Source organism: Serinus canaria, chromosome 4, assembly GCF_022539315.1.
Source record: "Serinus canaria isolate serCan28SL12 chromosome 4, serCan2020, whole genome shotgun sequence".
NCBI classification, from domain to species: domain Eukaryota; kingdom Metazoa; phylum Chordata; class Aves; order Passeriformes; family Fringillidae; genus Serinus; species Serinus canaria.
In genome coordinates, this window is record NC_066317.1 from 63,010,372 (window position 1) to 63,038,064 (window position 27,693).

Genomic DNA, 27,693 nt, shown 5'->3' on the forward strand with positions numbered 1-27,693 from the left:
TCCTGGAGCTGCTTCTTCAGCAAGTCTGCCTCATTTCCCCTCAAACCAGAGAAACAACCCAGGTTCCTCTCAGCCTAAGGTTACACAATTGCTTCCACGACTGCTTCCCACTTTTATTCCTTATTTTCTCTTCTTAGCAAGCACCTCTTCTCTGTGCCCACCAAACCTGAGAGGCTGCTAAAGCTCGCTCAGCAACACTTCCCACATTTGTAAAACGGCACGTTTCTGGTACTCTGAGGTATTCTGAATATTTAAAACCCAAATCCGGACACACCCGCTACTGCAGAGCCACCAAACCCTTGACACTCCCAGCCCCTGTCCATACTCCCACACCTGGCCACCCCAGCAGGGACTGGACTCTCTTACAAGCAGCATGACAGCAAACCTGCATTCCTTCTTAGTTTTTACTTACAATTTTAAAGCTTAATTATAATGATTTTGAGTTCAACACGAAAAGAAATAGTATCTGGCACATGTCCCAGTGTGTTTTGTGCACACAACACTTATAATTAGCCACAGTCAGGACACATCTGCTCAAACAATGAGTTGTATTCAGCTCTCCTTTACACCAGTGCCATCAGACCCCAAGACTTCTACCCTGCTGTCCTCCTCGTGTCTGTCTGCTCCAAGGATCACCAGCAGCCAGTTCCTTCAGGCTACTAAAGACACCTCAAGCTCCCAAAGGTGGGAACAAGCCCAGGAACAGCTTTCCCCCATGGGGCTGTCAAATCCCTCCTCCAGGCAGCTGCATTCCATTGGGGTAAGGACTTGCCCCTGACAGCTGTCCTGGGATCACACCACATGCTGCCAACCCTGGGCTGGGACTTCCTCTCCTCTGGGAAAATCCTCCAGTTTCACAGCAAGAACCCTGAAGGTCCTCAGATTGCTTTTTACCCAGACTCAACTAGATGACCTCTAAAGGTCCTTTCCAGCCCAAACCATCCTATCCTATGATTCTATGTTTTCCACAATGCCAGCCAGCTGCAGCTCCTCACCATATCCACTCTGCCAGCAGCACTTAACTCTGGAGAAGTGTGGAAGCAGCCTGGAAAAAACACCTTGCACTGCCACATCCCAGGGCTGGGAGAGGGTCTCCTCCTGACCTTTTCTGGGCTGAGGATATCAACTCAGAGCACAGCTTGTTTTTGCACTTTTTCATACCTAGGATGAAACAAAACTAACTTAATCTCAGCTGTCAGTAATGAGCAACAGCCTTGTTTGCAGCACTATTATTAGCAGGAGCTGACGTTTTACTCTCTCACATGCTATCTGAAAATAATCACTGCTGCAAAGATAAACACAGACCCTGACAGCTACAACTCTCCCTGCCCTTCCAGATACTCATCTCATGGCAGCATCTCTGTCTCTGCCTTCACCTTCTGCCAACTCATCACTATGGTCATCCAAAGCCCTTCCTGCTCACTCCAGGATCTGGTCCTCACGGACATCTTGCATTTAACCACAGCTGCCCTGGGAACACCACCCTGAAGCACTGGAGGCACTTTCCAGAGGTCCTAGCTGCTCCCAGCCAAACACCAAGCAGTCTCCCCTGCCTCCTTCTGTGCTGCCAAAAGCAAAAGTGAGGAGAAGCAGCCATGGAAAACCCACTACCACCTTCCTTAGCTCTCTCCACTTCCTCAGCTTGCTGCCTCACCACACAATTTTGACATCAGGAATTCACCTCACAGACAAAAGATACAATAAAGAAAGAATTTTTTTTTACCATGAGGGTGGTGATGCACTGGCACAGGCTGTCCAGAGAAGCTGTGGCTGCCCCATCCCTGGAAGTGTTTAAGGCCAGGTTAGATGGGGCTTTGAGCAACCTGGTCTGGTGGAAGATGTCCCTGCCCATGGCAGAGGGGTTGGAATGAGTTGGTCCTGAAAGGTCTCTTCCAACCCAAACCATATTAAAAAAAAAAAAAAAACCCACCTTGTGATGCACACACCTATGACACAGGCACTGAATGGCAGTGATGGGCATGCCAAGGAACATGATTTCAGCTTGCTCATGCCTCACAGCAAGGTCAGACATGGTCTGTCAGCTGATGGCACCCAGGGCCTGGAAGCACACAAGATGGCACTGTCTTTCTGCTCTAAATTAAAGGATGGTTCCCTTAAATTTAGAGGAAGGCCAAAGAGGATATTCTTCTAATCCATCCACCCAACTCCCACAGCACAGGGCTGCCCTCAGAGTCCACACACCTGCTGACACCACATCCCAGGGATGTCCCTGCAGCAGAGGCACCACGCTGGCCACATATCCTCCCCTCCTGCCCAGGATGCCATGCAATCCTCTGGCTGTGCCTGCAAGCCTCCTCTCCCACCCTCCTCCACTGGCAGGAGCTGCACAGCTCTCCCCCACGCAGCCGACGAGGATGGATGGTGGGTGAAAATAAATTCATTTATTTTTGCTGCAAATTCTTCTACACCTTTTGATGAATAAAAGGCCGGTGGGTGGATGGGTGGAAAGACTGGAGCCAGAAGCAATAGCAGAATAGTGCTAGAAGGGAGGGGGGACAGGGACATCAGCCTTCCTCACCAGCATGAGTCCCACATGACTGACTATTGCAGGATCCTCCAGCTTTCTTAAGCCCTCAGCATGCAAGGGCCACTACCCCAGGCTCCAGAATTGTGTTGCTCTGAAAAGGCAAAGCTCTGTCTTCCACATACTTTTCAAATGCACTGTTTTCTAGAAAATTCTAGCATTCCCACAAGATCAAGCAAGGCTTTGCTGCCCCAAAACTTGGGTGCTCCCTAGTGCCAGCACCTGCAGACTGTGGGGTGAGGGCTGAGACAGGTAAAACCTATCCCTGCTTTCCTTAGGACTGGGGAGAGAACAGAGCAGCTGCAGCAGCCCCCACTGGCTGTTGGATGCTAATTTTCCATGGATGCATCCCTGTGGGAAGGAGTTTTCCTTGGAAGCTCAGCACAGGCAAGTATGCAAATCTTGCCCAGAGGCATGCCAGTCTTCTCTCTTTTTCTTCAGGGGTGGCACTGCTATCTATGCAGCCAAGCTCTCATTAATTCTTAGAGGCTTATGCATGGAACATAATTTCTAGACAGACATGCAACTTCTTAAGAAAATATCCCTTCAAGCAGAGACTGTGACTTTCAATTCTGCTTTGGCATGTCACAGCAACACAAATGTGAGCAATTCCCCTGCTGGCTCAAAGCTGTCACAGGTGATGTCCCTGGAGCATCATCCAGCAAAGGGACTGGCAGTTTCCATCACCACTGCTGGGAGCCCACCAGGACAGCACCAGCTCCTCTGCATCCTTACAGCAGAGGCAGGAAAGCATCCTGCACAGGGCAAACCCCTCTCCTACATTTTTCCCTAGGCTGCTATGAAGGGGCAAAGGGAAGGAAAAAAATCCAAATACCGAAAAGCTCAAAATAATTTCTGCACTTCCCATAGGACAGGGTCTGCAATTGCCTGTGTTCCATGCTCTTAATACATCTCCATAAAGGCTTGCCAAAAGTGACACTTACTCATCCCAGAGATCCAAAAGCTCCCTGACTCCTCCCTGTGACCCCTGACTGCAGCACAGCCTGGTGTGACACCACCACACAGAAACACCTGCACAGAGGAGGCACAACATGCTGTCACATCACAGAGCTTCCAGTACTTGCCCTTGCAGTCACTTGTTCAGCCTGCTGTGCCACCTTTTGGTGTGATTTTGGCCAGAGCAGCAGCTCTTTGTGCTAAGCAGGGGTGGCCCAAGCAGGGCAGCACAGAGGGAATCAGGACCCAGTGCAGAGCTGTTTTTACCTATTCACCAGGAACCTGTTAAAAAGCCCCAAAATTCAGTGTCTGGGCTCTCACCCTGCCAGCACTATTTACATACACCACTCTAAGAGAGCAGCTGGACATGGCAGCAAGTGGGCAGAGCCCCTAGCCCAAAGCTGGCTGAGCTGTGGCTGTGTAGTGCTGATGTTGCTTAAATTTCTGCTCCTTTATTCCTGTCTGGGTCTTGAAGAAGAGAAATCACCCAGCACTCAAAGCAACACTCCCTCCTCCTTCCCCTTCATCCTTGGTGAAACACAGGGCAGAGCAGCCGAGTTACATCAGCATCAGGGCAGAAAGGAGGCTCTTCTGGGGACAGCTGGGCTGCTGGGAGGTGAATGCTGCCAGCAGGAGGGCACAGACATGGCACATCAGCTGCCACCCAGCCAGCCTGGGTGCAGGGACCAACCAAGGACAGGCAGCAGCTGTTCCTGTCACTGACTACCACTGCTCAGCTAGCCAGGATGGGGAGGGATTTATCTCTGTGTTTATGAGGCATGCCACTATCCTATTATCCCACCTTCCCTCCATCTTCCCCATGTGTTGAGTTTCTCTCCTTTCCACCTTTCTAGTTTCCCTTGGCTTCAAGCAGGGCTGCATAACAGCTCCCACAAGTTCTGCTAGTAACTCTACACTTGACTTCAGTTAAAAAGCATTCCTGGAGGGGTCCTACAAAATAATGGCATGTTAGTGTAGTTTATGGCTATGAAAACTGGGTGAGATGCAAGAGATCCTGACTGCAACACTCCTGACATCCATGAGCATCCCTCTGCACAAGGCAAGGCCCAGGTGTGGGGGAACAAAATATGTCAGGGACACAGGAATTATTCATGCATGAAATGAGAAATCCTGTGGGACACCCTCCTCCCCATAAATAACCCCACATAATCTACTACTGCAGGACACATTGCCCTGTTATAAATAATTCCTGGCTGGAAGAGCACAGGGCAGTGCATCTATATGCAGAGGGTGGGTGACATCCCTTGATTCATGGAGCATCTGGGCAGCAGGCAATGAGATCACCTACAAAGCATGAAAAGAGATGGATGGTTTGGTTCTAAGCAACCACTTCATCTACTTCTCCATCTACCTCCTTTTCCAACCTTGCTAGCTTTCACCTGTGTAGTTACCAAGGGCTGAAGATCCTTGCAACAACCCCAAAGCTCAGACAAAGCGTCTGGAGTTGCAGAGCAGGGATCCCTGCAAGCAGCAGGGATTCAGTGGGTTGACAGTGACATCCAGCATTCAGTCTGCAACACAGCCACAGGGCAGATCCATGGACATTTGCTACCAGAAACACTGTGACCCCAATCCAGCACAGCAGTGGGTCTCAAACTGCCCCAGGAGACAGGAGTGCAGAGTTGGCCTCTCACGAGAGGCAGGGTGATGGGGTTTGGACTGCAGGCAGCTGCTGCCCTAAGCACCAGGGCAAACCCCAAACCATACCTGCATTCAGAGTGGTGTATGCTCTACCATGCCAGTGCTGACAACCCTGGAGCAGCACATGCTGTGAAGGTGATGGCCCTACTGCAGCTTTACCTGCACCTGGGGGTGGAAAGGGTGATGGGGTTGCAATTTAGAGTAACAGTATGAAAACTTTCATCAGTGCCAGCTCCATGCTTTCTGATGGAGCTGGTACAGCCCCAAAAGCACCCAGCTACTCCAACACAGGTGTTCCATATTGGGGTGCCAAAGCCCCCAGAAAACCCCTAAGAGGCTGATGGCCAGCTAGAGATTACTTTTACTCTCACATTTTGACAGGAAAAAAGAAAAACACATTCTGCAGCAAAGGGACTTCAGGAAGTGCCAGGTTTGGTCCTAAACAGCATCTCCTGCTGTCACTGCTGGGGACATAACCCAGCAGGCATTTCTAATCTTCTTAGAACCTTTGCTTTAAGCCTCACCCTGTTCCTGTGAAGCACCTTTCCACCACCTCCTGCCCACACACCTTCCTCCCAGCAAAGCTTTCAGAGCGCCCAGCCCGGATCAATGCAAGCTGTTAGTGGCCGTGCCCCATGTCAGCACTTCACTGGTTGAATTTGCAAACAGGCTTAAGTCCCCCCGGGGCCCAGGGTGTCACCACGTGTGACAGCACCCGAGGGGGTGCTCAGCAAAGCCCCGGGAAGGCACAGGAGCAGGCTTTTGATGAGACAGCTAGAAACCCAGGCGATGCTGCAGATGGGATAAAGACAGCCCTTCCAGCACATTTCAGAGGCTGCTATATTAAGAAGTGTAACAGCAGGACTTTAAAAATCTTCTATCAGGCTCTTTTTGCTGGCCATGCTGCACCTTGAAAAGCAAAGACTGTAACAAAGGCAATGTATAACAACTGTTCAAGCAAAAGCTGCAGAAGCAGCTGTGGGGGATTAGGAGCAGCCTGCTTATCTGGACAGATGTAGCCTGGCCCATTGCTCTGCTCTCTGCTGCTGAAAGGACAACCTGACACAGAGAAAGCAGAGACAAAACCACAGATGCAGCAACCAGGGTCTACCTGCTCAGGGGGAAAGCACAGATTGAGAAAGGAGGCAGCATCTGTGGTTTTGGCATGTGAGCAATTGTTATCGATAAGCAAGGAATTAAACAGCTTAAAGGAGTGGATAAAGACTGGGATATGTGATTTTGGCTGGGCATTGTCCTCCAGGCTGACTGGGTGATGAGTGTCAGTGCAATGGAGCTGGCTCAGCAGAACAGTCTGGTCTGCACAAATGGACAAAACCAGAAAAAGGTATTTAAACTTTTCAGGGTAGGTGCTCCTTGTGCATGAAAAATACACACTAAGCTGATCAACTGCAGAGTTAGGCCTTAAATAAGCCTATGTTCTAGAATTTAGACTGGGTTTTAGTTAGAAGTTTTAAGGACAAAAGAAATCAAGCTCTTCTGCCTCCTTTGCTAGCCTGGCTTGTGCCAGCTCCAAAAGACTGATGTGACAATTAGCTCCTTGTTAGTGAAATTAGTTTACAAGATCAAATGTGCTGCTGGTTGTGTTTTGAGCCAGCTCCTTAAAAGGACATTGTTAAGGCTTGGTCTCCATCTTCTACATCAATCTTTCACTACATGGCTTTATTGCTTTCAAAAAGTACTGAATTTGCCTCGCAGCAATTTTCGCTTCCAAACATTGAACAAACTGGGAAATCTACAATTATTGGATGTTCTAGAATTCATTACTTGGTGGCTGACTTTTACTTTATGTGCTTTACTGTAAAAAGGAACTGAGCAATAACCATTGAATGGCTTTCTTTAGCTTAGCAGTTGACCAAGCCATAAATCAAACAGGGAAAATGGGCAGAATCAATCTGATTTGTACTATCCATCACTACTTTTCTGGTCTAAATTTAGCCAAGACTCCCTTTATTCAACAGAAGTGCCTGTATCTACATAGGTATTGCACCAAATGCTTCGCAGCAAAGGGAGAAACTAAGGTTCATTTACTTAAGGTTAAATAATAAACATAATTCTGAGCTGTACAAAGACTTCCAGGGGGTTTTATGCTGCTGCAAGGTCAACAGCCTTTGAGATGAGTCACTCTTCAGGAGAGCCCCTCTTCTGCAAAAGACCACAGCTAAAGCCTACAGAGCTCACTGCAAACAACTGCTTTCAGTCAGGAGAAACTTAGGTAAGATGAATTGCAGCCAAGATGTAAGTTCAAACTTAGGATATGGCAGAATGATGCATCAGGACAGAATAACTCATCTGTGCATGCCAACTCTCTAAATCAGAGTCAAAAACAAGGCTGAGAGGTGCCTCTCCTAAAAGGTAAAAAAGGGAGCAGCTAAGAATATTTGCATATTTAAAAAGTGACAAAAACCAAACAAAAAAACCTACCCAGGAAAAGAAACCCCAACAGACCAAGTCAAGTAAAGGGTATATATTCACATATATATATATATATATTGGCATATATTCAACCAAAACATGCTGCACAGTATGTTTCAGTGCTTCTGAGCATGATGTTACCTCCCTTGCCACATTCTTGCTGCCCTCAGGAGTCTCTAAATGAGGATTTTCCTACCCCAGCAGCCGAGGAGTGACAATGACAAGGCAATATTTGTAGTGCAGAAACACTGACCAGAAGAGTCTCAGATCCCAGGGTAGCCCCTCTGCTTTCCTTCCCAGGACAAACTGGAACTGACAGACAGGGACTTGCACTTCACCAAACCCTGCACAGCCAAGAGAAGTGACCAGGACACTCTCCTAACACCCACAATAAATATGGCTCTGCTGCACTCAGAGCCTTTCCCTCTGCACATGACAGTGCTTTCACAAGAATCCCACCGTGTTGCTGACACAATGAATCAAACCTCCCTGACCTCTGGCTTTTCATAATCTGTAGGAGTGAAACAGCAGCCACAAGGAGTTGTATTCTCTCTGAAACCACAGTGAAGAATTCATTACTCGATATTGAGGAAGACATCAGGAAAAAATAAGAGGTTTAGGGTGGAGATCTGATACAAAACTACAGGCTGAAGTCCACTGGTAAATGGTTTGATCTCCTTAAGTCTATTGCAAGCAATAAATACTTCCTATTTCTAGTGTAACACCTTGAAATAGTGCTGTACACACAATCTTTCCAGAGCACAGGCACCCAACAAGGACACCAGTTATCATCAGCTGGGACAAACCCACCTTGTCACCAGCTGCCACACCCAGATGAGCCCCTAAAATTCATTACAATGAATTGGGAAGAGATCAAGAGGTGAGGAGTGAGCTCATCACGTCTGTCTTGCCCAGCTGCTCACCAAGGGCACTCACTTGGGCATTTCTCACTGGACCAACCCTGTCTGACCTGCATGAGCCCCCCAAACATCTGGGCAAACCTATTCCCCTAACCTCTGGGGAAGGAGTATGTGATTAAACAGGGAAACTGGGAAAGATAATCAAACTGGTAAGGAGAACCAAGCTTGGACATCCAATCCCAGACTTTCTGCCCTGCTCCCATCAAGGCAGCATGCTGTCTCTGCAGAGGTGCTCATCCTATCATGGAAAGTGATGGAAAAAAAGCAATTTCCATCTGCAGCATGCCAAGAAACAAGGCCTTTCCCTTGGAAGGGGGGTCTGATGTACTTCTGACATTCAAGGCTAGAGACAGTAACAGGACTAATGCTACAGTTTGTAGCAAATCCAACTCCTGACCCTATAAATAAATTAATAACTAACTAGCAAACCTCTCTGGAAGCAAACATTCTGAGTATTCTTGATGTGCTTTTAGCAGCATTACACTTCTAACACTGGGAGATTTCCTAGAGCAATGACCCTCTCCCTGCAGCACACCAATCAGCCCATCCCATTTGGGAAGAGCAGGGAAGGGGATCCTTTCCCCACCACACCCTAAGGTGTTCCCTAGTCCTGCTGGGGCTGGATCTGACCCACTGAGAGCTGCAGGCACCTCCTGGTACCTTTCCACATCTTCAACCCAACCCTCAACCAGGTGGGTGGTGACTTCCATGACCAGGCAGAGCCAGCAGACAGGGGTACCACTGCTTTCTCATCCCACTGTGTTTGTAAAGCCTGGTTTGGGGAGATGCTGAGCCCTCCTGAGATGGTGTCTGAGGGTACTCAGCCCTTCTGAGGCAACTGGGACAGCCAGGACTGCTGGAGGCACTACTGTAATGAGAGCTCTCCTTGAAAATAAACACAGGCTGGTTTCCAGCAGGAGAAGGCAACCTACCATCCTTCAGGTACCACCTCCCCATGGCCATCCCACCATCCTTCAGGTACCACCTCCCCACGGCCATCCCACCATCCTTCAGGTACCACCTCCCCACGGCCATCCCACTATCCTTCAGGTACCACCTCCCCATGGCCATCCCAGCACAGCTCCCACTGTAAGTGAACACCTTCCTGGCCTGCAGCCCTCTTACTTCTCCAGCCCCTCTGTGAATATGTAACCCCTGGGGGCTGCAATATTTAGCCTTAACTCAGCCAAACAAACCCTGGGGTGGAGTTGCTCCAGTATATTGTGTGTATACACATTCACCTGTGCATGCCAAGGCAAAGGGCTCCCCACTCCCACTCTGCTGCTGGAGCCTCTCACAGCAAGGAGGGCAAACACTGCCTCAGGACTTCACCTCCTTCTGCCACGAGTCATAGAATCCTGCAATGATTTGCGTTGGAAGGGACCTTAAAGGTCATCTGGCTCAATCCCCTGCCATAGGAAGAAATGTCTTTCAATAGAGCAGGGTGCAGACCCCAGAAAGACCTCCCAAACAGCTGCAGCCTTCATCATCACACACTGCTTCAACCTTCAACTCTCAGCAAACCAGTGGCAATGCCCCACGTGAGGCCAGAGCCCTGCCAGGTGCAGAAAAAGCACACACCTGGATGCCACTCTTGTGAAAGCCAACACTTTTCTACATCCCTCTCCCAGCACATCAAAGCCAATGTGCCTTGGGTATAGCTCTGCTGAGCTCCACTAGCCCAGACTCAAACCAGCACATTCATTTAACGTGGCAGCACAAGGAAATTCCACATCCATAAATACACAAACATCTGTCAGGCTGGGCACAGACAATGGATGTGCTGTGGATGATGCATTAACAGAAAATGAAAATTACATGTGTAACTCTCTACATCTCTAAAACTAAAAAAGGAAAAAACCCAACAAACAAACCAACCTTTGCCATGCATTCAGGCCTCCATGCCAGAACAATCAGGCCAAAAAAGTCCCTTCAGAAGCCTAATCCATATCTCCTGTGATGACCACCTATCAGCTTGTTACACCCCACATCCATGTGACCCCAGCCTCCATTCCAGTCACAAGAGCTGGGGATTTGAAAGACATCTGTGAAGTAAATTACTGGAGTGAGTAGGGCCATGTCTCACTCCATCAGGAAGACACGTGGCAAGTGAAGGGCAGGCTGCTCAGGGCTAGTGAAAGCAAACACCTTCATGCTTGCTCCCTCAGACTGAGGCTCATTCACAAAGCACCTGTGGAAAGGAGATCAACTTACAAAAACAAACTGAGAACAAACTGCACTACAGCAACCAGAGCCAGAAGAGATAAAAATCCACACCTGACTGGGTAGAACTGCAGTGTTTTGAGGATCTGTTGGATTGTCTCATCTACAAAGACAGCACTAAACCTCCACAATGCCAGGACAGGGCAGAATGAATATATCCAAGGGCAGGTTCACAACTACAGCTTGTTTTTCCAGTGCACCACTATTCCCTAAAGCATCATAAATTCATCCTGCAGGCAGCTGATAGCACACAGAACAAACCCAAGGTTTACCACCATTTATGTCCCAGGTCCCCTGTAACTATCCAAAGAGCACTTGGACCTATACTGCCCCTAAGTATTTGCTAAACTCCCAGCAAGAGACAAGGGATTTAAGCCCATGATTAAGTTAAAGCAAATGCTCCACTGAATCTTTAAGCCAAACTGTCCCAAGAGTTCAGTCTCAGTCAATGTGGGGGGTTATGTGAAGATTTTTTTTAGAATTTCACTGAAATCCTCTTTAGCTATTTGAGTTATCCATGAAAAATGTTCCCACTTCTCAAGAATCCTTGCAGATGCTTTGATGTTCCTCAGACTACTGATGGCTCAAAAAAAGCCCCGTAAAACCCGATGATGGCTTATTCCCAGACAAAAATCACTGTCCAAGAGGCTCAGCTTGATGTTATCCTCTGAACACTGACAGCTTCTGAAACCCCACCAGACATAAATTTTCAGAGACATTAAGTGAATCTAATTGACTTTACAAGCAGCAAAACTTGAAAAGGTGTTTTACAAATACCCATTTCAAACAGTTTGGATTAAAAAAAAAAATCCCTCTCATTAGTATCCCTATTGTAGGGTAACTTCTGCACTGCTTGCTTTCTCCTTTTTTTAACAAATCCCACAATAACAATGTAATTCCACCAAGGAGGACTTTATCAGGATGCTCAGTGCTGCTCAGCAGCCAGGTATCTGCTGTGCTTTCATTGCTCTGCCTCTCACTAACCATCATCTGAATTAGCACTTGGAAATGGCAGGTGCTCCAAACCAGGCTGTTTTCAAAAGCTTCTCTGTGCAGTTCTACTATTTAACATTATTTTAAATTGGAAGACTACAGATTTAGGTCTTCCCTGGATTCCCACTAGAAGTGTTACACAGTGTTTCTGATGCTGTTATCTAGATCCAGGCAGGATGAACAGATTTGGCACCTCCAAAAAAAGAACAAAAAACCCTGGTCTCAGAAAATGAAGTGGTTGGGTTTGGGTTTTTTTTTTCCTTGCACACTCTGAATGCAATAAAGATTTTATATTTAGTTAAAATGGGAAGGATTAGGTTTGTAGAAAAGTTATAGGGGAAAAGATCAATGGATACATCTGGAAGTGATGTGGGTCAGATGCTCTGAAGAAGGTGTAAGAAATGTTGTTGCTGGCAGTTCATTTGCCTTTAGGTAAAATGTTCTCCCCCCACCAGTGACATGTGGGTTTGTGCAATGTTTGCAGCTTAGCAGACACAATATCCTTGTGCTGCTGACTTCTATTTATTTTCTCATCTTTGTTGTTCTCACTCTTCTACCAAAAGAAAGATACTTGCAAGTATTTACTTGCACTTACCATGCTAAATATCTGGACAAACTAAGAAGGGAAGAAAGTACATACACAATAAAATTAGGTAAAGGCACATAAATTGAAAAGTTTGATGGAAGGAAGGGGAAAATCAGAGATACAGAGGGATCCTGTGCCACCCATGGGAAATGCCAAAGTGATGAGTCAAGCAAGAAGTAGATCAGACCAAAAATCACTGGAGAATTCAACACAGGGATGGACAAGGGAGGTGAGCAGAACTCAGAGGAATGCAAGTATTGCAGTTAGACCCAAGACTGGAAATATGGGATACAGAACTACTGTGCTAGGGGATGGAAGAGGGGTAAAAAATGGGGGGGGGGGGATGGAAACCCTCAAGGAATCACTGATGATTATCTGATCCCTGTTAAAGTGAGCATTGAATGCAAGGTGCACTGGGGAGCTACTCATGACCAGAGAGCTGGTCCAGCACCCTCATTTCAATTAGCAGCACTAGCACAGAGCCCAAGAGTTGCAACTGTAAAAAGCAAACAAACTTGCAGTGCTGATGCGGGTTTCCAAGTCAGGATTCAGCACACTGGCAAGGGAGAGTGGGAGCAGCTTGTATAGCAATTACTGGTGATTGAGGGGAAATCTAGGCAAGCAGCTCACTTAAAAACACAGTTTTTGTCAATGCAAAATAATTCACACGTTTGTCCTGAATCACCAAAGGTGGAAAATGAAAGGCAGAGGAAAGCCATGCTGGCACAAGTCCTGCACAGAGCTCAGCCCCCAGCACTGGCAGGACACAGGCACATAGCTCAGTCCTCCAAGGATCACAGGGAATGGATGCCCCAGCAGCCAGGACTTCAGAGATGGAACCCTCAACACCAATTCTTCAGCTACTGCACTGGTATATAATACCGAAATATGTAATTCAAACAGGGCCTGGGATGCCTGAAATCCCAGCACTGACTCAGTTTAGATTCAACAGTGCCAAAGCAGGACCTGCCTGAGGGGTAGCCAACACTTAACCATAGCATGGCTCTATCATGGTCAGTATTTCCTAGCTATGCACTTGGGTCTGACCTGTGCTTCTTAAGGAAAGCTCTAACAGCCAACCATTCTGTTTTGGGCTGAAAACAGCATTACACCTCCCACTAAACACAGATCCTTGCTTCATCATAGTGAAAAAACAGAGGGAATAGTAAATCAGCTTACTTTGGACCAAAATATCCTTCCTTTTACTTTCCAGTTCCTGAACTAAAAAATCATTTTCTCACAAAACCTGTTTTTCAGTTTTGCCACTTGGATAAGCCCTAGAAACAACACATGAATTTTAAGTGACAAATATTACTTGCTAGGTACAATTTCAAGCAGGACACATTGTGGTGGGACTAATACCTTGAATTATTCCATTAGCATTTACACTGCTGCAAATCCCACTTTAAATAACAATATCTCATGTAGCCACTTAAAAATACAACTGTAATACATGCTTCCCATTACCAATTTTGAAAGGTCTCCTTTCAATCCCATTTTAAAGCAGAAGCCCAACCTGGCACTAAGCCCTGGGAAATACAGGTCTACATTTTAGAGCTATCCAATAAGAAATATAATTTTTTCCTTTTGAAAGAAACACTCTTCAAACAGTTATAGAAGACAATGAATGATACTGTACCGTGCTGTCATAAATTGTTAATTGATTGCTGGGGTCCAATGGGTCAATAGATGACTTAAAAGAATGGCTCAAAGCCATCTGTAACAGATACCACAGCTTGTACCTGGCTCTGACCAGACCACTATGAACTAATTTTTGATGCATCCTTAATAAAGAACATGAGTCCTCTTGGTGATTGCATGTGCCCCCTCCTTACCAAAACACAAAAACAGGGAAAAAAAAAATCCAACCCCCAAAAAAACCCCTAAACCCTATTATTTGGTTACAAGGAATAAATTTGTCAATAGAAACTAGGTAAGACATGCTGCTGTCTTTGGATATTCTTTAAGACTCCTTTCATTAGCCACCTGTCAGGGTAACAAAATGATGCCTCAGCTTTCTACAGAAGGAAAAAAAAAAAAAAAGAGAAAAAGAAAATCTAAAAATACACTTTGAAGCTCCCTGTTTTGCTGATGCAGAAAGTAACAACAAAGGCTCAAACATCCTTCAGCTCATCACAGAACCAGATACCAGCAAAACACTCCAGGTCTCTCTTTTTGCTGTAGCCTGGAAGGGAGCAGCATCAAGTATGTGATTATTTGTAAGAGATGCCCAGCAGAGCATTACCAAAATAAAGCAAATACACCAGCAAACAATGCTGCAGGCTCCTGGAGTCCCCGAGGGGCTCACAGCCACCCCAAAAGTCATTCTCATCCCGAGGAATTAAATATAACCTGCCTGAATCAAGATCTAAGCCTACAGAAGGAGTTTCAGAAATCCACTCTGAAATTCAGGGAAATTTTGAATGCTTTGCCTTCGTGAATAATCAGGCCATGCATTTAGACTTTTACATAAAACCAGTTTTTTTTTCAATATATTTAGAGGTCTTCAAGTAGAGAGCAATTCCCCATGGCAATTTCTAAAGTATTAAGACACTGGTGGTGCACATTGAGAGGCAATAACATGACCACTCTTGGGTAATCCTAGGAGGCTGAATATAATAAATAAATACAACAGTGTGAGAATAAGATTTTTCAGTTTGTGGTCCTACATCCAAAATTCAGTTTCAAGAGGGGCTCAAAGCTTTGTACTTGTAAAACTCCTGCCACTGGTCAGATATCCAACACAAAGCCTAAATTTAGGCTATTATGAAATCTTAACCTGAAATACTTTTGGGCAATTGTTTTAAATCTTGGCCATTCCTAAGAAAGCAAGAGAAAAAAGAGCTGCCAAAACCCTTTATAAGAGTAATAAAATTTGCATTTAAACTTGTGAACAAAATTCTGGAGTCAGAACCTGTTTTGGTTTATTCACTAAGACAGTCCTGAAAAATTGCATACAACCATGCCAGAAAACATTTAACACTGGAGAAAACATTAAAAAATTACTCAAAGCTAGGAAAAAATCCCAGAACACCTGATGTTCCTGCCACCTTCATGTTCTTAAGTCTTAATGTGGCTTGTTTGCTGGTCTTGAGAAGTTAACTGCACCTAAAAAACTACTGATGTTCCATTTACACAAGTGGTTACCTCTTGCACTGAAGATTAATGACCAGCACTGGCATGCACTGAGGGTCTTCAACACCTGCAGGATGAGCTCAGGTTCAGCAGCACCACATCCACCCAGTCATGCCTACAACTCCAACACTGCTGCACTGAGTGATGGCCATGTCCATGAGGGACTGGCTACTTCTAGAGAGAATGCTTGAACACATGGTGGGGAGAAAAAGGTCATATTACTCTGCAAAATTTACTATAAAATCTATTTTCATCTAATTTTGACATGGGACTGTGCCAAACTTGTGGATCTAAAGGGAGAGCTATTTTTATGTTACACACTGAGCAATGGGTTTGCTGCATATGTTCCTGGCTCCTGTGATAAATAAATAGGAAGGGGGGGAGGTTGCAGCAGCCTGCCCAAAAACATGTTTATTCCACTGGCTGTGGATGACACAGCCTGAATCCACAGACTGCTCCCCTCATCAGGCAACTCCAGTTTTCCTGTGCTGGCCCTTCTCTGACAGCACTGCACTTCTACTCTGCATTACCTGAGCCCCCAGAAGTGGGAGGGGGAAAAAAAGATTTTGTGAGGTAGAAAGGCTCTGCAGGCCCTCCAGTGGGTTGAGCAGAGCTGGCCCACGTGGCTCAGCACTGCAAGGGACCCAAGCTGGGTCACATCCCAATCTTCCCTGGCTGTTATCAGCAGGGCTGCAGCATTGGGGTTCTGCATGGTGGTTGCTGCTGGGGCCAGGACAGCCCTTGGCCAGCTCTAGGAATTCAGGTGGGGGCAGAGCTGGTGCCAGCAGCACCTTGCCTTGCTCACTGTGCCCATGCCCCATGCCTGCAGGACAGGGATGCCTCCAGATGGAAAAGCCAAGGCTCCAGCACAGCAAAATGAGGCAGCCACGAGTGATGGAGTGCCAGTGCCAGAGGAGGTGGGTTTTGGGAGGCAATCCCACTCCAAATGCATTTTACATTACTCAAATAAAACCCAAATATTTCAGCCCATTACAAATGCTGGACAAAGCACATCCTTAACACTTGGAAACATGAGTTGTTTTTCATCTTGCTTCCCAAAAAACTCTGTTCTGGAGATGAGAGATGCCAAACCAGGCAGTTCCATGCTGCTAAGTTGCAGAAACCCAAAATCAACAGTAGAAATTGCTGAGCTGAAGAATCCCTGACTGTCCCACTTGCAGGAGGTCAGCTTTGGAAATACTTTAACAAAATACTTCTCACTATAAAGTATATGAAAAGCCTGTAGTCCTAATCTTCTAGGATCTCTCTGCTACCTGGAAGCACTCTCATGAATTGCAGAGAGCAGTGATTTGCTCACAGGACAGACTTTCCTCTGCTGAGGAGACCTAACCTCAGTTCCCAGCTGTGATAGGAAGGAGAGCTGGGAAACACCCAGGAGGAGATAAGGACACAGCCTCTCCCGTTGGTTTCCCAGCCCCACACAGAACTCCTCACCACCCTACCCCACTGTGGGAAAGGCAAGCATGAAAACCCCAATACAGGACAGGCAGCTCAGGGCTTTGGCAGATACACGAGGTCAGGGCACTGCATAAGCCAGCAAGAAATGCTGCAGATAGGGATGCTTCAGATTCCAGCTGCCTCTTGGGCACCAGGAGTGGGGCAGGGCTCTCCAAAAACACATTCCTGCACTGGGAAGAGGCAGCCCTGAGCCCTCTCCGGCTCAGGTAACTGAGCTGTTTCTTTGCAAAGCAAGAGCTGCTCTGTTCTTCCCAAACAATGTTATCATTGGGCAGCTTCACTCCTGCTTATCTAGCAGCTTGAGCATTATCCAGAATGTGGAAGAACTGGGCTCTGGGGCTGCCCCTCTGCCCGGGGGGCTCAATGGGGAGAAATACCCTCCCCACCCCCTCTGCCTGTGTCTTTGGAAGGGTTTAGGCATGGCAGAGCAACCACAGCTCCAGGGCTGAGGATCTCCACCCAAGGTAGACCCTGTATTTTCCCTGCACCCTAAGAGTCACTGGTGCTCATCTCTGAGCTTCCCCGAGGCTCAGCACTTATGGAGCAGAGGTAGCAGCAGCCACAGGACTCACAAGCAGATGCTCCCCTTGCAAACATCGTGCCAGAGGGGAAAAACCCACTGCCAAATGGCCTGATGCAAGACACAAATACTCACTTGTTACCCAGACAGACACCTCGCTGCAGGTGTGGGAAACCTCAAAAGGTAGAGGTAGCAAACAGGATCTCACCTGTCTCAGCTGGTGTCCTGGCAGAAGGGCATGATCCCAGAACCTCTGCCAAGAAGGGCAGGACATCCCCCCTTTGGGCTCAGCAGAGCCATGTGCCACCCAAGAGCAGCAGAAACTGAACCCTACTGAGCCATCCCCTGCAGTCCCTCTTCCCTAGGGCTCTGTGCCCCAGGGAGGTCAGGATATCTGTGCAGGCTCCTCCCGTGCACTGTCACACACAGGGGACAAAGGGCAGCAGGACAGGAAGGCTCTGCTCACCCTGGATGGAGGCAGGAGAGCAAAGCACCCATCCTGTCCCCTCGCTGCCTGAGGTGCCTGGCTGCCCACGGGGCAGGAGCTGGAGCTGTGCAGCTGCCACAGCCCTCAGCACGGGTGGCTGCTGTGACCCAACACCAGCAGCAGCACTGCAGCTTCAGCTGCTGCATCACCAGGGCCCCCACACCCCCCAGGTGCTGCAGCCTCAGCTCCCCAGGGTGCCCATCTGTGCAGTCTGTCCACCCTCCCCTGCAGCACTGGGCACTGCGATGCAGCCACCAAGCTTGTCACCAGCTCCCAAACCCTGACACGGCCCAGCTGCCACCACCACCACCACCAGGTCAGGTATGCACACACCTCAGCAAACCCTGCCAGGACAGCCAGCAGCAACTCTTTGAACAACCACAGAGACGTGGAAATTCATAAATTCATCAGCCAAAGCCCCAGCTCCTGTCACTTTGGGGAGCAGCAGTTCTGCACGGGACATAAGGAGTCTTGGTTTCCATAAGCTCTCCAGCTGAGACCTCAGCCTCACAAGAATCTCTCTAACACACCAACCACTGCAAAAAAAAACATACAACACAACCAACTGGGACAGAAGCTTGAAGAGACACTGTAAAATTGATTAGTCATCAAAATCATCAGACCATAAAAGAAGCTCCAGCTGTGCTCATCTTTTTTTGTGTGGATAAATGCAAGAGGCAGGGCTCTATTTAAAATTAATTCCTTTTTTTTGGTTGGTTTTGGTTGGGGTTTTTTCTGTTTACTAGAGCTTGTTACTCTGGTTGACAATTAAGCCCATTATCCAATTCCTTTCTTTTTCACCATTCCACTAGTCTTTTTTCATAGCCTTTGAACAAAAAAAAAAAAAAAAAAGGTAAATTCCAATAAGTGCTATTTTAAAATGAAAAAATGTGAGTTTACAAAGAGCTCAGGAAGGTGTTTGAACCATTCAACCTTCTGTTTTAACACCCCAGCATGCACAATACAAACAATTCTTTTCATATTGAAAGCAACTTCAACTCACACCTCTGTACAAGCTCCAAGTTAAGCACTGGCCCAAATGTTCTGCCAGACCCTTGGCATAAGTGTAGGAGGGCAACAGAAAACAAAGATTTGGATTTTGGCTAGTGTACTTCTGAAAAATCACTGTCAGCACATATTTTTCAGTTCATACAAAACCCAGCAGAGGAAAATTCAAACAATAACTAACTTGGAGGCAAGAGGTTCAAAAAAACTGCAGAAGAAAAGTGATGAAATTGTTCAACACTAATCATTAACTTGGGTGCTCATGGTGTCCCACTGCAAACCTGGTCCTTTTAGCTTGGTTATAAAACTGACCCACATGTTCTGTGGGTGCTTTCACAATAGCACCAAGAATGATCCATTTTAATAGTTAAAATATCCCCTCACTGTAGATGCCTGCCTCACCAGAAGCTATTTGCTGTAGATACTCACGACAACAGTACCCCAGCCCTGGGCACCATGCAGAGCTGGCTGCAAACAACAGGTTTTTGTGCCTGGGTATCTTGGATTCCAAAGGCAAAAACCTCAACCAACATCTTTATCCACGACCTTAAGACCATGTCCCAGTTCTACCTTGGCATTCATTACCCTGAGAAACAGGAATTCATAACCCCACCACAAAAAAAATCTCCCTTTCTCTTTTTTCTGTGCTGAGAAAAAAAGATATTGAAGGAGGAAAACATGGATTCTCTAAAGAAGGAGCAGCAAGCTCCAGTTATATCATCAGGTTGAGTTTAACTTGTCTAGTCAAGCTCTGGCCATCTCTGGGACCCTGTCCCCATACCCCATTACTCTTCTCTTAACACCTCACTGAGAAAGTTCTCACAAATATCTCAGCTGCAGCAATACAAGGAGCCCTTCTCATTCCCACTGCAATAATTTCTGCCTGGGTGCTAATTTGTAAACTAGGCAAATAAAAGACAAACTTGGGGCTTGAATTTGTTTTATTGCCATTGTTCTGTCCTTTGGGTGGGACAGGCAATGCCAGTGTGGCACATTGCTGCCTTCCTCTGGATGTTCAGCCAGCCAGCCTTCAAAGTGCACAGAACTTGGGCATTTTCTAGGATGACCATGTTTATACTGCAGTCCTATAGGAAAAAAAATTCACCAACTGCATTTTTGGAGGAAACAGGAGCAAACCACTGGATTCATGCCTTGTGCACAGCTACACCAAATAGCATCTCATGGATTCATGGCACACAGTACTGGTTCCAATGCACGACACCCTTCTCCAGACCCCAGAGCCTCCCTGGTCCCTTTATGCGACACCACTATCATCAAGAACCTTTAACAAGCACCAACAATCCCATAAATCTGCTTTCTATGGCATGGCAGAAGCCTAATTACATGATTAAATTCTGTCAAAAAATTAAAGCCCACACATTTGCTCTAAAATTGCAATTAGCTCTTTCAGGTGCCAAATAAAAGCAATGCCAACATTTCAAAGACATGTTGGCAACACAGCTCAACTAAACTACGTTACTGACCCTAAACAAATTGAGGGCATTACTTTGAGTCTCTTCCCTTTATTTTCTGTGTCTGCTAGTGTTACAAATACAGGCACTGTGATCCCTCTCAGTTGTGACCAGGCAAGTCCTGAGCATTAACAAGCTAAGCAGCTCTCCTATTAACTCCATATCACACATTCTTACTCTACTGGAATCTTCTGCTGTTTTCTCCACCATAATACTTTGCTGGGCCTCACTACAGAGGTACAGAAACATTTTCCTATGAATCCTTTTATTCCTGTGACACCACCTTTAATGAAGCTTGAGCTTTTTAAATACAAGTCACACATCACTTAATTTTTACAAAAACAAGCTCTGTAAATGAAACACACTGTGAGTGCAAGATGGGCCAAGATCTGTATAAGAGATGCACTATGATGGGAAGAGAAAGCTAAATTAAACAAGTTAATGATTTTCGTAAGAGGAGCAACATTTTAGCAAAATGTAACATTGCATATTAGAATAAAGGGAAGGCTTGTGGCTATTACACTTCCTGGCAGTTCTCTAGAAGTGCCCAGGGAGGGGTCGGTCACACCTGGGAACAGGAATGATACAGCAAATGATACAGCAAAAACATGGTCATGTGGAAAAACAGCACAGTAGGTACCTGAGAAGAGAGCAGGTACCCCAAGAAGATGGAACTCAGGTGAGATGCCATCCTAGCCTTGCTTTTCCAGCTCACCACTAGCCCTCTGTGACCACCAAAAACAAACCTCAAACCCCAACTGACTGCCCAGACATCCCCCTGCTCTTGTCCTCAATATGGATGCGTGCCTACAAAAAGCAAAATAGCACCTGACAGGTCCTAAAGACACTTTTTTTTTTTTTTTGGATGACCTAAGTTATCTTTTACAGCTTAACAAGGTAATATTATCATTAGATACTGTATTTTTAACCATATGCATATATGGAACAAAGGGATGAACCCAGATCAGGGCAAGCTTATGTAGCAGTAGCCCTTTACATACCTGATCCATACCTCTTCCAAAACACCTGTATTAAGGAATGTTCTTGAATGACATGGGGAAATGGGCTCAATAGCTAAAATGGGCTCCTCTGAGCATTTGGGCTAAAAGGCCTTTTATCTCCCTTTCCTCCTGCAGTCAGAGCTAATACCAAGTGCAGGGAGCAAAAAACCACCGAGCTGAAGACGTAAGGGCTGGGGAATAACCCACATCCTCCAGCCTCAGTGTCCCCAGGCACCTGAGCCCAGCCCTCCGGGTGGCTGCGGGACCCAGCAGCACGGCACTCCAGGGGTAGACAGAGGCTGCCTGGGATGACTAGGCACTTGGGGGAGGGGGAGTAATGAAAAAAAAAAAATTAAAGAAACCAAAATCAGCAATAAAAAAACCCCAAACCAAAACCAGAGATGGCTTTATGCCTGGTGTGGCTAAAGAGCTGCATTCTGGCGACTTTTGAGCTTGCTCAGTGCTGCTGACAGGAGGAAAAGGCGCCAGCAGCAGGGAGCAGCCATGTTCCCCAGCAGGCTGGGGGAGGAAGGCTCCCTCGGGGAATTCGTACTCACCTGGCGGTTTCATGTAATATTGCTCAATATCGGACATGTCCGTGTGCAGCGCACAATCGAGATAGTGGAGGATAACTTTTCTACTGAAGTAGTACCTCATGCCCATCAGAAAGATGGGCAAACAGCAGGTCAGCAGGAAGGACTTGGTCACAACAAAGCACATTACTATGGAGATAAGGAAGAGAAATAAACGACACCTGTCAGAAAAGAGAATTTAGTGTTGATTTCGGAATACAAACTCATTATAAAAATAAATCAATAAAACAAGCACAGTCAAAATATACATTTGCAGTACACACACAGTTCACGCTCTCGAGATTATCGTGTTAAGGGACGGCGAATCGCGACGAGATAACCCGGAGAAGTTTATGAGGTCCTGAAGGAGCCGGTGGGGAGGATGCCGCCACGCCACGCAGGGCCCACCGAGCCCCTCCGGAGCGGGGCCGTGGGGACCCCGAGAGCCCCGCACGCCCCCGGCCCCCCTCGCTGTCCCCGGCGAGGCCGGAACGCGGCCGGGTGGAGGAGCCGCGCTGCGGGCACCGCTCCGCAGCCATGTGTTCGCCACTGCGGCAGTGCTATTTCCATCAGCAGCGACTCCCCGGGCAGCCACCCTGCCCGTTCCCATCCTGGGGGGCTTCTGCGGGTGTCTCTGAGCCGGCGGCTCTCTCCGGCACGGCCCAGAGCCACCGGCTGCGTCCCCCAGCTCCCCAAAGCCTGCCGGGGGTCCCCCTCCAGCGTGGGATCCCGTCCTCCCCGGTGTCTGGGACATGAGGTGCGACCAGCCTGCAGCCACCGGGGGCAGGAGACCACCCCAAAGCCCTCTCGGGGCGGGGGGGCGCGCATTATTAATTATTGGCACGGGGAGGGGACACCTTGCAAGCGCTATTTTTAACTCAGGGAGGTGAGGTGACCCCGCGGCTCGGTGCGGCTGCAGGGGTACCCCATCCCCATGCCGGGGGCGAAATGGGGGCCGCTCACTGGCGGGCCCGGCTGTCTCCAGGCAACGCCGGCACGCCGTGCCCCCCCTCGCCGGGCTGCGCGGGGGCGGCCGGTGCGCTCCGCTCCCCTCCGCGCACCCCCGAGCCCTGCAATAACCAGAATGAGCGATCTGCCCTCACCCCGCCGCGACCTCCCCTTCAGTGCTGCCTGCCCTTGCACCCGCGAGGGTCGCGCACCCCCGGCGGCGCCAGGCTCCCCCTCCCAGCCCGCCTGCCCCCGCCGCAGCGCTGCGGCTCCGCGGCCGCCCCGCACGATGCTGCGGCGCTCCCCCGGCCGCACCGCGCCCGCGAGTCCCCGCCGCCTCCCGCCTCTCCGACCATTTTGTGAAGACCCACAGCGGCGAATAAACCCGGCGCCCACCTCCCCAAAAGGGAGCGGATACTCACCCGCCAGCAGCCCGTAGAGCAGCTGAGTGAGGGGCTGCTGCTTCAGCCCCCTGAACGCTGTGTTGGGGATTCGCTCCATGATCCCCTCGTAAAAGATGCGGCGCACCACCTCCTGTTCAGAGGGGTGGAATTCGCGGATATAGACATTGTCGCGCCTGGGGTCTTCTTTTGGTGGGGTGAGGGGAGGTGGGGGTGAGGGAGGGGAGCCCGCCAAAGAGGGCCACATCTGGGAGGAGGAAACAATGATCGTGTCTTTTTTGGATCCCGGGATTGATTCATGATCTTCCGCCACAATCTTGGTCTCACAAACCATCTTGGGAGACAGACAATGCATGCAAACCGGCCGCGGGGAGGGGGCGAGGAGAAAAACGGGAGGGGAGGTGTCAGAAAATTAACAAAAAAATAAGATTAAAAAAAAAAAAAAAAAGGAAAAAGGGGAGGGGGAAGGAGCGGGGCGCGGAGCCGGCACGGAGACCCGCGGGCAGCGGGGCGCAGAGCAGCGCGGCCGGGCGGGACGAGAGGAAGGAGCCTCGCTGCATTTTGGAGAGGCATTTATAGGGCGGGGGGGCCGCGGGTCCCCGGGGTCCTAGAGCCCCCCGCATTGGCTGCGCGGGGTCGCCATGTGATCGGGGGGGCGGGACATCTCCCCCTTGCCCCCCCCATCCCTGCACCGCCCCTTGCAAATTACTACGGCGCGGGGTTGCGCGGAGAGTCGGGGGCCGCGCATCCTTGCCCGCATGCATCGGTGCACGCGGAAGAGGGTTATTAATTTATTTTTTATGTATCTATTTATCTACTGCGAACGCACTGTGCACTCAGCAGATTTCTGGAGTAGTCGCTGGGGGTGCGCGAAGCTGCGCAGGGCGCTGCGGGGAGGGAGGGCCGGCCGGCCGGCGGGCTCCGCACCGCGTCCCCGCGGGCTGCGGCGCGGTTGCTCCACCGTGAGTCCTTCCCCGCGGCGGCGCGTCTCTGCGCGGCCCCGCGTGGAGCTCCGCGGAGCGCGCCCCCGCTCCGCCATCCCGCGCGGAACGCTCTGCGGAGGCGGAACGGCCTGGAGGGGTGCAGCCGCGCGGCCCCGGCTCGTCCCAAACCCAAGTAAATCCCCCTCTCCATCCCTCAGCGCCCCCCGGTCAGTAACTTTTCCTGCCGTGCCCACGCCACTGCGCGGTGCGGAGGGCGCCGCTGGCCCAGCCGCCTCCGCGCCCCTCCGCGGGGCGGTGAGAAGAGATGGAAGGGGAGGGGGGGATGCGCATGGAGGAGGACGGGCTCCTCCTCTTCGCAGGACCCGAAAAGCTTCGGCCTCTCCCGGTTGGAACCGGCCGGCATCTGCCCGAGGCATGCGCCGTGTGCGGCCGGTGCAGGGACGGGGTGGGCGGGAGATGCTGGGCGGGGAGGCGGGAGGCCCCGGACCCCCCAGTCCCGTGAGGTGCATCCCCCGAGAGCTCCGTCTGCGCCTCCCCCTGCCCGGTAACAGCCGCCAGCCGTAGCAGCTGTGCCTCTTCTCAAACTTCACCTGCGCATCCCCCCGGGACTTGCAACTCCTGTGAGCCTCAGCCGTGCCTTCACCTGCAGGATGCACCCATACACCCCATGAAAGTTTCATCTGTGCCTCTTGCTCCGGTAAGGTGCTCTGTGCACCCCCCGTGCAGTCATCTTTCGTTAACATCCCTGTGTCCCCCTGCCAGATGCACATGTCCCTGTCAGATGCAGCCGTGCACCTTCCCTACAAGTTTTGTCCCTGCATGTCGTGGGAGACGCACTCTGCCGTCAGGGAGTGCGGCTGTGTCACTGGAACTCTGCGGGATTTGCCTTCCTGGAGCTCACAGGCTATGCTTTGGTCCTCAGGAAGATGCAGTGACTGGATCTTGGCTTCAAGCTAAAGCTTTATTTCACTGTGATGATTTCATAGTGGTTTCATTGCTTCACTTTTCTATTAAAAATAGTTCAGGAGAATGGGGGGGGGGGGAAGGTTTAGATAAGGACTTGGAAGCCTTCCCACCCAGAGGAGCGGTGCCAGCGCCCCACAGGCTTGCGCTGCATTGGGCATCCCTGGTGAGAAGCTGCTCCTCGGGTGGCTGTGGGACCTCCTCGTGGCCAGGCACTGCAGAGCTGCCATGCTGCTTGGGCACCTGCAGATCTCCCCTTTCTAACGAGCATTGCCTGCAACTGCAGCCAGAGTGACCCCCAGCTCCCAAAGCCTCTGCACTAGAGATCAAAACATGGGATTATAAAAGGCATCGTGGCACAGGTACGATAGTGGATGAGTTGCCCAAAAGAGCACCTCCTGCTCAAAAGTGGAGCCTCACATGGGAGGGAGATCACCCCAATGAGGAGAGGCAAGGCACATGGCACCCCTGCATGCCCCCTAACATCTCCTCTCAGCAAGGAAGTTGATTCTCAGTTGGACTCCTGCACTTGGCAGATACCTGGTAGCCCCAAATGCACCAACACAAAGATTCAGTGGATGGGGGAAAAAGCTGAAAAAATCAGGGCAGCATTTGCCTTTGAATTCTGAAAGCTTTGGGCCAAAGATAGAAGGTTGCTGTTTCAGAAATATAATTAAGATAATGCTTAGTTCCCATATGCCTGGGTTAAGCAGGCATTTATTTTTCATCCTTTCTAGTCAGATGTATTCCTTATTTATGAAATTACTACAGTAATAAAAACAACTCATTCCTTAAAAAGAAAAAAAGTAAAAACAACCTACTGCAGTTATGTAACAGCCAAGGGAGTTCCCAGTTCTGGGCTGTGGACCTGAGTGTTTGCAGATGAGTTATCTTTAGAAAAGCACTAAATACTTGTTTACTATTTATGCTGCCACATTTGAACATCTTATGAGCAGTAATGAATATCTCCTGTTCCCCTGAGATAAGGGGGTGTCATCCTTGGCCACAGCAAGGGAACTGAGGCACAGAGGGACCAGTGATTTGTGCACCATCATGCAGTGACTGAAAGAAGACACAAAGCACTGGACCAAATTTCCTGAGTCTTTCCTCACTGTATGAATGCCAAACTTCACCTTTATTATTGCAAAGCCAGGAATCAGCTTCCTCTGTAAATGGGGGTGAAGGGGAGGTTCTGGGGTTCTGCACAGTGGGGAGGAAGGAAGGAGGAGCTGAAAGCTGTGACTGACCGAAGCAAATGTCAGTGAAAATTAAGGGCCTCTCTAAAATCCATTGCAAAAGCCAGTCAGGTTCACAGACGGCAGATTTGGGTCCCTGGAATGAAAAGGATATTGTTAACAGCAGCTTGCTGGCAAGGCAACTGCTCTGCCAGGAGCTTTTGGTCTTTAAGAACACAGTTGTCATCCCAAGTCACTGAGGATTTTACTCTTGAGTTTACTTCTGCTCCTTCAGGACCTGAGGGTAAATCTCCCACATGCCATGACCGACTGCTGAACCTCACGGAGAGAATTAATTTAATTAAGATGGACAGTTTAAAGTTTGAGTGTCGTGCCAGTGCTCTCAGCAGCTCTCACTGCTCAGTGTAAAACAGGAGACTGTACAGATGTTTGATCCATTGGTACATTGGGGAAAAAAACCTGGGATAATGAGGGCAGGCTGTGTGACTCTGGGGGCTGAGGAGGTTTGAGTATTTCAGTAAGAAACATGCTTTGCCTTCAGCAGGTCTGCTTTAGGCTGACTTTGCTTTGGATTACCATATCAAACCAGTAAGCCTTGGGAATGCCATTATTTATCCTTCCCAAATCAGCAGCTCTCATCTTGGGTCAAGGGGAGTCACTCCCTCCCATGAGCCCTAGGAAACACCCAGCAAATGTAGAACAGAATTACCAATTCCCCTGCTGACAAGATCATGCCCTGCTCTTTGTCTGAAATTTTGGATTTTCTGTGCAGCACTGGTCTTTACATGACTTGAAACATCTTCCAGCCGTATTTTACTGTAGCTCCTGAAGCAGTGAGATAAATGTGATTGCAGATCAGGGAAACAATTCAGGAAGAGCAGTTGCTCTCCCAAAGCACCCATACCTAAGGAGTGGGGAACACCAAGGCAAACCTCTGTGATCTGCTGCTCAGTGTCTGCTGGACAAGGAGAGGCCCTGCTGCCTCTTCTGCAAAAGCTGCAAGCAGCCACAATCCTTTGCTCATTAGGGGCTGTATCTATCAACCTCAGCAATTAACTGGTTGACAGCAAAAGCTGCCCCAGGTTATATTAATGCAGTGATTCTGGAACAGCTCAACCCAGCAGGATGAGGCTGTCTGTCAGGGATGGCTCCCACCCTGTCCTTTGCAATGTCTCCATCAGTGAGCAGGGGAGAAGATATTCAGGTTTAAAGATCTTCTCAACTGCCTCCAGGTTCTCCTTCAACCTGGAC

At 48.9% G+C, this 27,693-nt stretch overlaps 1 protein-coding gene across 1 annotated transcript in view; it reads right to left on the bottom strand.

The window, feature by feature from the left end:
* NAT8L (N-acetyltransferase 8 like) overlaps positions 1–23,881 on the bottom strand; it is a 32,812-nt gene extending 8,931 nt beyond the window's left edge. Inside the window, exons 1-2 of the mRNA XM_030239352.2 lie at positions 23,361–23,881; positions 21,976–22,140 (exon numbers count right to left, since the gene is read on the bottom strand). Of these exons, the coding sequence (XP_030095212.1) occupies positions 21,976–22,140; positions 23,361–23,694 (499 nt within the window). The 5' untranslated portion in view covers positions 23,695–23,881. The remainder of the gene's footprint in view (positions 1–21,975; positions 22,141–23,360) is intronic.
* Positions 23,882–27,693: the final 3,812 nt, after the last annotated feature.